The sequence below is a fragment of the Tamandua tetradactyla genome, chromosome 7, assembly GCF_023851605.1.
Source record: "Tamandua tetradactyla isolate mTamTet1 chromosome 7, mTamTet1.pri, whole genome shotgun sequence".
Lineage (NCBI taxonomy): Eukaryota > Metazoa > Chordata > Mammalia > Pilosa > Myrmecophagidae > Tamandua > Tamandua tetradactyla.
The window spans coordinates 97,930,793-97,943,116 of NC_135333.1; the positions used below are offsets into that span (position 1 = coordinate 97,930,793).

Genomic DNA, 12,324 nt, shown 5'->3' on the forward strand with positions numbered 1-12,324 from the left:
CGAGAGACCTGGGTTTGATTCCAGGACCATGCACCCTAAAATAAATAAATAAATACATACATAAATAGATAGATAGATAAATAAATAAATCTAAGGTATCTACAAATGTAGAAAAAGACTGAAACAACAACTGAATTAATTACTCACTGCCTGAAGTTTCACTGGAGAAAAAAAAGCTCTAATCGTATTCAAGAGCATTTCATAATTTCAAATAAAAGGTGGAAATGTGCTAATAAATAAGCACTAACCGAATATTCACTTTTCATTAGAAAGACAGCAGAGCTATTTCAAATATTCTTTTCTGTAATAATGAAATACCACAGCAAGAAGCTAATACATTAAAGGCACTATATTGCACAGGACTAAACAGTCTAACATGACAAAACAGCCCCTTGACCTCAGGAAGTTTACAATTTAGTATGAAAGATAAAGAAGAAGCAGTTTCAATACAAATCATAATTTGTTAGCTACGCTAATAAATTCCTATATGGTAGAGTGAATGCACAGGAAAGAAGGATTAAATAAATGTAGATGTGCAAGGAAAACTTTTAGACAATTGAAAACATTTAAATTGGGCCTGGACAGAAAGCCAACAGGCAAAAATGAGCACAGAAAGGCTTTGTCAAACTCAGAAAATGAATGTGGTTTAACTTGCTTGGTTAGAGCAAAACTTTCCAAAATCGATCTTGAAAATATCTTTTAGTAAAAGGCCCATGTGAAATGTTTATGTAATTGTGTTTAAAGTCTTACTGAAAATTAGAAAAATCCTTTTCACTGAAACATGAGAAAATCCAAAATTTTAATGTGGGAGCCATATACATATATATGTATGTAAATACATGTTAGGGAAAGTTAAAATATTGCTGTATAAAGATTGGAGATTTGTGGTAAGTCATATATCTGGCAAACTGTTATCACATAGTAAGTGCTCAATAACAATTTTTTCCAAAATTAAATAATAAAATTTCTATGAGGTCATAAATAAAGGCATATGAGGTTAAAAACTGACCACAACTTCAGAGATCTATATATATACCTAATTAAGCAGTCTTTCATTAGAGTAAGAATTATAGATTGAAGGGGAAGGGGACAGAAAATTCAAACTATTTTTAAGAAAAAGCAATACCTAATATTTTAACAAGTGATAAGTCAGTGAATAACATGTAGATTATAAAACTCCATTTATCAACATTTCTTTTTTAAATCTCAAAATGATAGTTAATGGAACAAGGGGAATAGGCTGAATCTTATCTACCAGATACACATTTAGGATATATACTATTATTAGGGGATGATTAATCAGAGCAAGTGAGGAAATTTAAAAGAAATGAAGAAAATATGAAAGGTTTACATATGCTCTTCCTAAATGAGTTCTAGTCTCTTAGACAACTTACAAGTAAATTCTTAAGTGAAACACTGGACTAAGAAACACTCTATAATTTCACACCATGATGATGAATAATCTCTGAAGGGAATTATCAAATGCATTTATCAAATATTATCTTCAAAGGTAGCATAATAAAAAAGACAGCATTTGTAAAGGATTTCACAGATAAATGAAGTCTGTACTTGGTCATAGTATCATCATATAAATTGACCATGTTTGATAAAATTCATAGTGGTAATAATGAATCTTTTACTCTCCCTGTTCAGTGGACTTCACAAGCCTGGATCTTGTGACTGGCAGCTCAGCAGCTCAGCCTTTTCATCAAATTATCATTTCCTGGTACACAACTATCTACTGGACGGCCCATTTCCAATCAGTCTTGCATTGGAACCACATGGTTTTAATGCAGAGCAGGTCCATTAATGCTCCCTGAATTTTAAATGAAGCTACAAATTCAGCTGAAAAAAAACTTCAAGCAACTGAAGCATTCCAAGGATACCACAACTGATTGCTCTGTAACCCAGACAGGACTTAGCCCTTTAGTTTTTCAATTGTAAAATGGAATTTAAATATTCTTCCCTCATATTCCTTGAAGAAATGGTGGGAATTACGGGGATGACTTTCAGAAAGAGGTTTAGAACTTGTCGACAATTAAGTACATTTAGAATGATTACTATACCAAGGTCAGGCAATACCTCTGCTCACAGACCCTGCTCAATGAATTGAAAGAAAAGGTTGGATGACATATTTCTTTTATTCTAGATTAGCTCATGATTCCTGAATTAATATCAACTGGTTACTTGCTTAACAGCATTACCAAATTATTTGCATGCCTCAAAGAGACGTTTCATTGAGAATAAATTTCAAGTTCATGAATTGGATTAAAAATACTATCAGAATTCTGACCCACATTACACTATCCTTGAAGGTCTCAGCCTGTGAATATTATCATTACCACAGTTACCTGACATCCACTGGCTAGGAAAATAAACGTAAGTTTCTAGTGTGAAAGGTCAAGTTACTCCATATGTTTGCCTACTATTCAATTTTTAAACAAACTTATATTGTCTTCCAGTTTTTCAAGCCTCTATAAAAGTGCAGACAAAACACTGTATCTTACATAAAATTCTTTATGATGCATATTGTAAGGGCCTCAGTTAAAGTCTAGGTGGTGCTGTCCAATGGCATAGACTCCAGCCACCTGCCACTCTAAAGCACTTGATATACAGCTAGTCTGAACTGACATGTGCCACAAGTGTAAAATATTTTCAAAGACTTACTATAAAAAATTTTGTCATCAATAATTTTTATATTGATTCCATGTTGAAATATTTTACACATATAGGATTAAATAAAATATATAATAGCATAAGCCCCTATAGGAGAAAACACAAGATTTTCTGCTGAGATTTCTCTAGAATACACATAGAATTCTTACAAATGAAATCTAATAAATATATAATTAAGTGAATAACCTGACAGAAATGTGAGTATCAGTGGTATTACCCATATTATCTCTAAGTAAACTTCAAACCACTGTTAGGACTATTTAACATGATCACATTTGGGATCTAATTTGAATCTCAAAATCATTAAGCCTTATTTAGCTATTCAATGGCAGCTGAGATGTGACATAAAATCCCACAACCCCTTGTCCTTCCGTCTTTCGTTAACACTCTTCTTGAAAAGAAGAAAACACTAATTGGGTTAAGTTCCAGCGTGACATGGGAAACGTCATCTCCAGGCTGGGGTGTGGCTCTCACCGGATGTTGACCCACCCATACAGAAGGGATAAGGGGGATGTCCCCTGAGGACGGGACCACCCTTCTGGACTTACTCCTGTGTTCACAGGAGTGCTTTAGCCTCCAAGCACTCTCATCTTTCCGGGGCTGGCTGCTGGCTTGGATGTAAGAGGGGGAAAAGGCCTTACTTAGAGCTTGAGCTTCAACCTTCTCCTTCAACTTCAGTTAGCAGTGAACTCGAGGTTGGAGCTTAGTGCATTAGCCAAGTGAAAAGTTAAGTGTTCTTTGCTTTACCATTTATCACTCTCCTTCGGCATATGTTCCATCCCTTCAGAAAGCACCTGGAGAGGGAACCGGCTGGGCCAACACTTTGAGCATATCTGGGCCCCCTGATTCAATGTCATCTAAAAAAAGCCTTAATATCAATCCTACTAAAACAGTAGAAATGTGGAAAAAACACTTAAAGAAGAAGGAGGAAAAGCTATTTCTTTCCTCTCTTTTGATCTTTAACACCTTCTACCACATGTAGAGGGAGCCCACCAACATGGAGCCTGAGCTACTGTTTGGTGACAAGTGTCAGATAGTATTCTAGAGCTTTGTTTTGTTGTCTGTCTGTGGTAAGTGTGCGGTTCTCATGTGTTCCCAGTGATGAAGCAGGATGCAAATATGTATCTCCTCTGGGCAATTATAAGATGCAGAAATCTGAGAATTACTGCAGTGATGAAACTAGATCTAAGCTGGGCACAATAAAAAATCATCACATCCAAGTAGAAAGATACATGCTGTTACTGGAAATGAGGACGATCTCAAGCTAGAATCTCTACGAGTTAGAAAACGCATTCAGTCTTAAAATCTCATGTAAACATCTCAGCAGTATTTGGAAAAAACAAGAAAAAATATGCAATGTGAAAACTGTAATTAAAAACATGGTTATTTCAGTATACTTGCTTCCTAAAATGTATTAAATTTCAAGATCAAGAACAGAAAGATAAAGTAAGTATCTTACCTCCCATCTCGATCCCAGTCGTACACCTCTACTTTGATTGTTCTGTCCATGGGATAAACACACAAATAAAGTTACTTGGTAAGATTAAAATAATGTATGAGGGACATTTAAAAACAGTTGTATATTTTCTTAATCAGATAAAATAGTGTTCACTTGTAGGGTTTAGAAAGTAATTTAAAATTGATTTTGCTAATTCAATTTACGTGTTAAAATAGCCCTAAAATATGAATTATTTCTTTAACAGGACTTTAAAAAGCATAAGAGGGGAGCATCTGTAGTTTGACAGACCTCTAAATGGGAAGGTATGCACCTCACTTTTCTATTCCAGAAAACTACTGTCTTAGGGCAGTATTTCTGAAACCTAGCATGGATCAAAATCAAATGGAGGGTTTGTGCAAATATAGGTTGTTGGATCTCATGACCAGAGTTTCTGGTTCTGTAGGTGTCAATTGGACCCTGGGAATTTGAACGTTTACATAGTTAACAGGTGATGCTGAAGCTGCTAATCAGGAATCACGTTATGAGAAGCACTTTCTTAGACAAATAATGAGTCCATTTAAAAAAATGTATCATCTTATTAAGTGAATAAAATTGTAAAATTACAAATCCAGTGGTATGGTGCATTTTAACGTAAATTTAATGACAAATTGTTAATCAACAGCCCTTTCTACAATATTTGTTAGCAAAATAAATTCCCATTTTTCTGATATACAAGCAACAAGAGAAGTTAAATAAAGAAATCGGGTTACTTCTTATTTATTTGCTTTTCATTTGGGACGGGTAGGGGTTGTTTTGTAGTATTACCTTACAATCAGTTTTCATAAGAGAACAAAAACTTTTATATTAAGAAATCTTCAGCTATAGTGTGGAAAGATTATCAGAGCTACCTGAGTCACTACAATCTTACCACTCAACAGCTACAGAACTTCTGTAAAGCAGCAAACATGAGAAAAGTTATGCCAAGCAGCAATTCAAGATTATGCTTGGGCTGCTATATGAACAGTCACAGTCATGTCCCTCTAGTTTATCCACTTATTCTACTCGTGAAAGATAACATCATGTGAAAGCCTTGAGGCAATGAAAATTCTGGAGTGACTCTTCAATTAACAACTTAAAAATTAAGCTGACATGCAATATATTTTATCACTTTGGAAATTTTAATTTTTGCGAAATCAGGTTACCAGATTATAACTAATCAAATTTTCCCTCTTCCCCTCCAAATCATCATGGATAAATAAGATATTACTTGAAAAGTTCTGCACAAATCATCCACGCTTTTGTAAATACATATTTACATTGCTAAGAAAACCAAACAAGCCTAATTTTTTACAAGTCTGAAAGATCAGTGGATACTAAAATCTACAGTAAACATCCAAAACCCTCAAAAAGTTGTCATCAATTTTTACCTGTCAAAATCGCCATTGCACAGCGCTCTGACTGAGATCTTGAATGCTTGCCATACAGGATTTAGAGTGTTTTTGACAACTTCTGTTTTATGACAGATTGTAAAACTGCCAAAAAATATATAAGTTTTCAGTTATTTTTATGATTCATGGCATTTTGTTTTAATAGTCATTCCTGTCTATTTGTGTGTGTGTGTGTGCAGAATAAATGCACTGGTCCCTTTGCTGCTGCCACATCTTTTAAAAAATGGGATCTATGATTTTAACAATTTAAACATTAGCTCACTGTACTAAAAAGCAATGAAATTTTGCAGTAAGTTTACCAGATATAATCCAGCACATATTCAATAAATCCTATTTATTTATTTATTTATTTTGAAAAGCTCTTTTGTAGATAATCTCTATAAAAACTGTGGGGACATAATGGTATAGAAAAATGTATATGAAAAAACAACTAACAATATGGAGGTCATCAGTAAGCCTGAGAAGAGCAGTTTAGTTGGATGTTATGGACAAAAACCTGGTTGGAATTGCTTTTAAAAAGGGAGAAGAGGGCGGGACAACCGTGGCTCAGTGGCAGAATTGTCGCCCGCCATGCGGGAGACGTGCGTCCAATTCCCGGAGCCTGACCATGCCAAAAAAAAAAGAGAGAGAGAGAAAAGAACTCAAGACAGAAAGTATCTGAATGTTTTTGAGGGGCTTTGCTTTAAAGAGAAACAGAAAATGGGAGTAGCTTAAACAGAAAGACTAGTGAGTTGTAAGGTTTGATTTTTAGTTACTTTTTAATATTTTTCAAGATCATATTTTTTCCAAACATACAGCAAGGCTATATGTTAAAGGAAAAGGTGGAAAGGGGAGAAGGGTTGAACACTGTCCTTGAGCAGATGGAAGTGAACGGGATTTAGGGCATCACTGAAGGAACTGGCCTTGGGATCATTGGCAGAAACATTCAGGAAAGCAGAGACCATGGGTAGATATTGTGATGGATCAAGAGGAAGTGCCCCAACTGCTTCCATTTTCTTTAAGAAGCATGACCATCAGCCAAGGGAGGATGACGGAAGAGGTACTGAAGTACCTGAGAAAGAGGGAAAATTGATTGCTGGGAAGCCTCAAGGACTCAATTTTAACATCACGAACTTATATTGAGTCCACTCAGTGTGTGGTTCTCTCTTTATGTGAAGTAGGGGCTCTGAATACCTAAAGAATTTCTAAAGGGAAGGAAGGCTGCAATTCAAGAGCACACAATTAATAAGGGGTAGAATCTATGGAGTCTAAAGTTGGTTTTCTGATTTAAATTCTAGGAATGTTTCCACCAAACTATGTAATCTTAAGATATCCATTAGCTCCTGGAAATGTTCTTGACTAATGTGAATTTATGCAGCAGTTCATGAGCTAAAAAATGCTTAAACTGATCTTGATTACAGCATTGCTTAAACACAGCCCTCACCAAGAACTTAGAAAGTGCTGCAAATGCAGGGATTTCTCTAACAGACATGCAGCATGAGAATATTATATAAATGCCACAGGGAATCTAATCCCCACAAGAAAATAGCCACAGTTTGAAAAGCCTGAGTCCATTTGCCTTCTCTTAGGGAAGATGGGTTGGTTTCTATTAAGAGGTAAGATAGAAACACTATACAGGGATCAAGTGTCCATTAGACTTGTGGCATTACTGCCAGCCCCTTCCTGGAAATATACTCACTTGCCGAAGGAACTCATGTCAGTAAATTGATAGGGCTCAGGAGAATACATCTGTGGTCATATGTTCTCAGAGTTCACTCACTTAAAGCAATTTAAGAACCACTGGGAGAAAAAGGCATTAAAAAGAGAGAATGTAGACAGAAAAGAGCCTTTAAAAAGGCAGTGATGCTAACTAAATTAGAGGGAAGAAAAGCAAGGTAGATATGGGAGAAACAGGCGAAGAAAAAACACAGAAGGAAAAAATGGGAAAACATGAAAATATACAAAAATGTTTTAAGAAAAACCTATGGGGGCCTTATTATGGAAGGAAGGAGCAATATGTTGGTTGGTTGGTTTTAGAAACAGGGACTTGCCTCCTTTTACAAGTTAATATGGTACATTCTTAAAGATCTACAAAGGGAAAGTCTTTTTCTCTTACATCCTATTCTATTATATAGTAACTCTGATATGGTGATAGATTGAATGAATGGAAAGAGATAGACAGACACATACACACAGAGACAAACAAACAGACTTCAAAACAACATATTCAACAGTCTGAGTTTTGGTTTCTTTGCATATGGTTAAATCAAAATTTCTGTCATATCCCTACTATCACCAACTGTAATAATTAAGTATTTTGACACCTGAAACTTCTCCCCTTAAGAAAGTGACTGACCTTTTTTAAGCTAGATATTATGAGCCAGGTAGTCATTTGTCTCCAATTAATCATTCTCATTTGTGATGCATTAGACATGATACAGACAGCAAAATCTCACCAGTAAAACTTAAAATACTAGTATAAATAGTGAAAAATTCTGATAGTAGTATAATGTGGTGTTTTCTAACATTCAGAAGCATTGCTATATAAATATAAATGTGTGCATGTATATATTACAAATAATATTAAAAGCAAATTTTCCTTTAATAATCTGAATTAAAGTACTTTAAATGAAGCCATTTACCTAAAGTGAGCCTCATACACACTAGGCAGCAATTGACTTTTGAGATTGCTCCATGTTGAAATAAATGTTAAAAGTAAAGCTGAAAGTGTTAGAGGTTGGAAATAGAGTCTTACACATAAAACATGAGAAATAGAAGCATCTTCACTTATTCAAAACTCATCAAATATGTGTGTGTCTGTGTAGTTGCATCTAGTTAGTGAACTAGTTTTCTGAGTGTAAATATACATGGAAAGTTGTCTGAAATAGGATTCACCAAATTTTGGTGATAGTTGTTTTGAGATGATGAAAGATTTCTGGATTTATGGTACTTTTTTCTTAATACTTAATTTTATTTAATAAATAAGTTACTATCAAATTTGCCAACTTTTAAAATATGTCTCAATAGTAACATCAAATGTGTGATAAATTCTGTAGCTGAACATTGGTTTATAAATAGAGAACATTAAATAAATATAAACAGAAATAGGGGGAAAAAAGTAGTTCAGGCAGCAGTAGTGATAAAAATATTGTATTCAAGAGAATCCAAACCTTTCCTGAGTTTTTCTCTAGTATTTTTCATATGGATAAAAACAGTTTCCAAATGCAAAAGATACTTTGGCACTTTTACCACCAAAATAGAAGGGAAATGCACAAAATCCAGCAAGATGATGGCATAAAAAAAAATATCCAACAGTTTCCCTGTAGTTGCATCAACAAAATTTCCATAATAAGTAAAAGTATCATTTTATACTGACTGGTGTATTATCTTTAGATAACAAATTTTATATTTTTATACAAAACTATATATGCTTATACCTAAATTTAAAAAGCTGTATATTTTAATTCATAAGGCAGCAGTAGTGGCACAGATTTTTCACTCACTTTTATAAAATTTCCAAATAGCACTTCCATTTCTGCCACTGCTTTCTTATGAATAATATGGAAAATAAAAGGAAATATTATACTATTAGACAGAAATAATAGTAACAGCTAACATTTAAGTTCTACTTATATGGGCAGGTGAGCTTCTCAGTGTGTACTGCGTAGTAATGCATTTAATCCTCTCAAAAACCCGACAAGGTAATTTGATTATTATCCCATTTTATACAAAAGGTTTAAAAAACTTGTCCATGGGCCCAGAGCTTTTAAATAGGAGGGTCATGATTTAATCCCCAATAACAGAACCTGAGCCCATATTTTTGGCCACTAAACTTTCCCACAAATACTGACAGTACAATATCAATCACAGAATACAATAGTTGAATATATTTAATATTACAGTCATATTATGAATTTATATAATTAGAGTCTACTTTATAATCCAAGGATACATTTTCAAACAAGTTAGAACCAATGCAACTGTGAATGGCAAAAATATTCAGATTATTAGATAATAATAAAAAAGATTACTGAAAAGTAGACTCAGATATTATTGGGAGAAAAACTACTGCATAAAAAACAGCCCATAAAATCTACTTTCCTCACCCAAGTTAATGGTTCAAGACTTCAATTTTATTATAAAATGCATGTTAGGCTTTTACAAAATATAATTCTTCCACACAATTAAAGCAATATCATAATTTTATGAGAAGCAGAGCAGAAATCATTCTACAAAATTGAAAAGCATTCATTTTTAAATATCAAAAAATTTACAAAATGCTTATAAATTTAGTTATTACAAATGTAAAAATCAAAATTTTTAAAATATCAAGGTATTTTATTCCATTTATCAATCTAATGTACTGCTCAGAAAAAAATTTAAAAATAATAATCCAAATATCATCCTTAGCAGAATTCAAAAGCATAAAAGATAAATCTACCTGCCATCTTCATTACTTCGATAAAATACAAGAAAAGGATCTGATTTCCCAAAGAAGTCCTTCTTATCCAATTTGTTTGCACAAAATTGCATCAAAACAGCATCCTAGAAATAAAATTAATAAAATAGTTCAAAACCCGGGTTATAAATAACTAGAAACTGCAAGAAAACTGACAAGAAAACAAATTTGTCTCAATGCAAATAGGTGAGTAGGCCAGAATTCTAGACCATGTAAAATTAAAGGACTGTGAACTTTAAAAAATTGATTATGGAAGTTTTCATAAAACTATAATTTTTCAAAATCCTTTAATACTTCCTCTTATTAAGCTAGATGACTCTAGGAACCCAATATTATTATATAGGATCTTCATTCATTCCTCTAGAATCAGGTATACATTTTTAGAACACAGGAGTTTGTTTCTAAATTTTTACTCTCTCAGGAAATAGTTTCTAAACCTCTACTATGTATTTAGATGTTGACGACACAAGGAATAAGTTATACCTTGTATAAGTTATTATGCAAAACCAATAATTTTAACCCATTTACATACTCAAGCACTAGTAATCTATATGATTTAGCTTAAAAATAAACAAGTCAAGATAGCCAGTATATCATAAATCAAACAGGTTAAACATTATTCAATTAGGTAAGATACACACTTTAAAAGAGGTGGACAATAGATAGTAATTTAAAAATCAAAATCAGTGTTTGGGTTTTTAACTAAAAGGAGATGCTTAAAAAATTAGAAACAGGTAGAGAGTGAAAGTAATTCTGAATTAATTCAAGTGGCCAAAGTTTTAAGTACTATTTAGTGAGAATGTTAAGAATTACCAAAAATAGCACTCTTTTATTCACATCTTCCTTATTTTGCAATGTCCAGCAATATTTATTTAGCATCCACTTAAAATTCTTACTATGACCTTTCAGTAATTTCAGAAGAGTATATGAAAAGATAATGCTATCTCTCCTTTCCATTCATTCATTCACTCATTCATTTACTCACTGAGCAAATATTTCTCAAGAAGTACTCAAAACAGATTCTGGGAACAGAGAGATGAATAACACTTTTTCTGCGCTTAGAAAGTTCATAGATTTCTTCTTTTAAAAAACATTGGGGGCGGGACACAGTGGCTCAGCAGGCAAGAATGCTTGCCTGCCATGCCAGAGGACCCGGGTTCAATTCCCAGTGCCTGCCCATGTTTAAAAAAAAAAAAAAACAAAAAAAAACATTGGCATAGTGTCATTTTACTCTATTATTTAGTATATAAGTACATAAATTTCCGTCAGAGGACTATTCATAATGAGCAGAAAATTTTAGCCAGGCTTAGTGATAATACATATTTTAATGAAAATTGAAAGACCAGAGGCAAGAACAATATGGACATCTCTATCACCTCAAAGCACTCAAACTTGATAGCGCTTCTTTTCAAATGCAGGGTTTAAAGATGCAAAATTTCTATACCATCCATTAGGAAAGCATTGAGAGAATCATCCTAGATGATCAAACTACAAAAGAAAGGGCAGGATTGAAAAGAAAGGTTCAGTTTTTGAATGCCCTTTCACCTCCATGTATATTAAAATGTCTTTGTGGAAGAATGTTTACTAAGAACATGGGGACATTCCAAGGCCATTGTTTTTGCCACAGAGCAAGTCATTGTTAAAAGACATTCTCCTAAAACAGCTAAACCATAACACACAACCAAGAAACATCTTTGTATACTTAAAATGCATACTCAAAGAATGAAATATTGAATCTGAATAAAACCTCAAATTGCTTAAATATTATTAAAGCATGCTGTGCTGGTCTGAAAGGGTTATGTACCCTAGAAAAACCCTGTTTTAATCCTGATCCATCTTGTGGATCTTTTAATACCTATTCAGTACTGTGGGTTGCAAACTTGATTAGGTTATCTCCATGGAGATATGACACACCCAATTACAGGTATTAACTTTGATTAGAGGGAGATTTGACTCCACCATTCCAGATGGGTCTTGATTAGTTTACTGGAAGAGGAAACATTTTGAAGAGCAACAGAGCCACAAGAACCACAGAACCCAAGTAACCAGAGACCTTTGGAGATGAAGAAGGAATATGCACCTAAGGGAGCTTCATGAAACAAGAAACCTGTAGAGAAAGAAAGCTAGCAGATGCCACCATGTTCTCCATGTGCATTTCTAGTTGAGAGAGAAACCTTGAATTTTTAATCTCTTACATATAATGCCATCTGATAGATTTTTAAGACCTCTCTCTTCATTGATCTAAACCAGTAAAACAAACTTCCTCAATAAGAAATCCATTTGGTTGTTTCACAGGCATTTCTAACAAGTTCAAAACTAACTCT

The 12,324-nt window shown here is 33.7% G+C and overlaps 1 protein-coding gene and 1 long non-coding RNA gene across 5 annotated transcripts in view; one reads left to right on the forward strand and one right to left on the reverse strand.

Annotated features, from left to right (window-relative positions):
* LOC143691676 (uncharacterized) overlaps positions 1 to 4,602 on the forward strand; it is an 80,745-nt gene extending 76,143 nt beyond the window's left edge. The window contains exons 2-3 of the long non-coding RNA XR_013179647.1: positions 4,380 to 4,437; positions 4,578 to 4,602. This is a non-coding gene — a long non-coding RNA (uncharacterized LOC143691676). The remainder of the gene's footprint in view (positions 1 to 4,379; positions 4,438 to 4,577) is intronic.
* CPNE8 (copine 8) overlaps positions 1 to 12,324 on the reverse strand; it is a 236,060-nt gene that overhangs the window by 91,821 nt on the left and 131,915 nt on the right. For 2 of the 4 annotated variants that reach the window (XM_077170498.1, XM_077170499.1), the window contains exons 8-10: positions 9,983 to 10,086; positions 5,542 to 5,646; positions 4,136 to 4,177 (exon numbers count right to left, since the gene is read on the reverse strand). In XM_077170498.1, coding sequence (XP_077026613.1) covers positions 4,136 to 4,177; positions 5,542 to 5,646; positions 9,983 to 10,086 — 251 coding nt within the window. Of the gene's footprint in view, positions 1 to 4,135; positions 4,178 to 5,541; positions 5,647 to 9,982; positions 10,087 to 11,376; positions 11,636 to 12,324 lie in introns of those variants that run through there. The other 2 variants (XM_077170500.1, XM_077170501.1) reach the window with 2 other exon arrangements.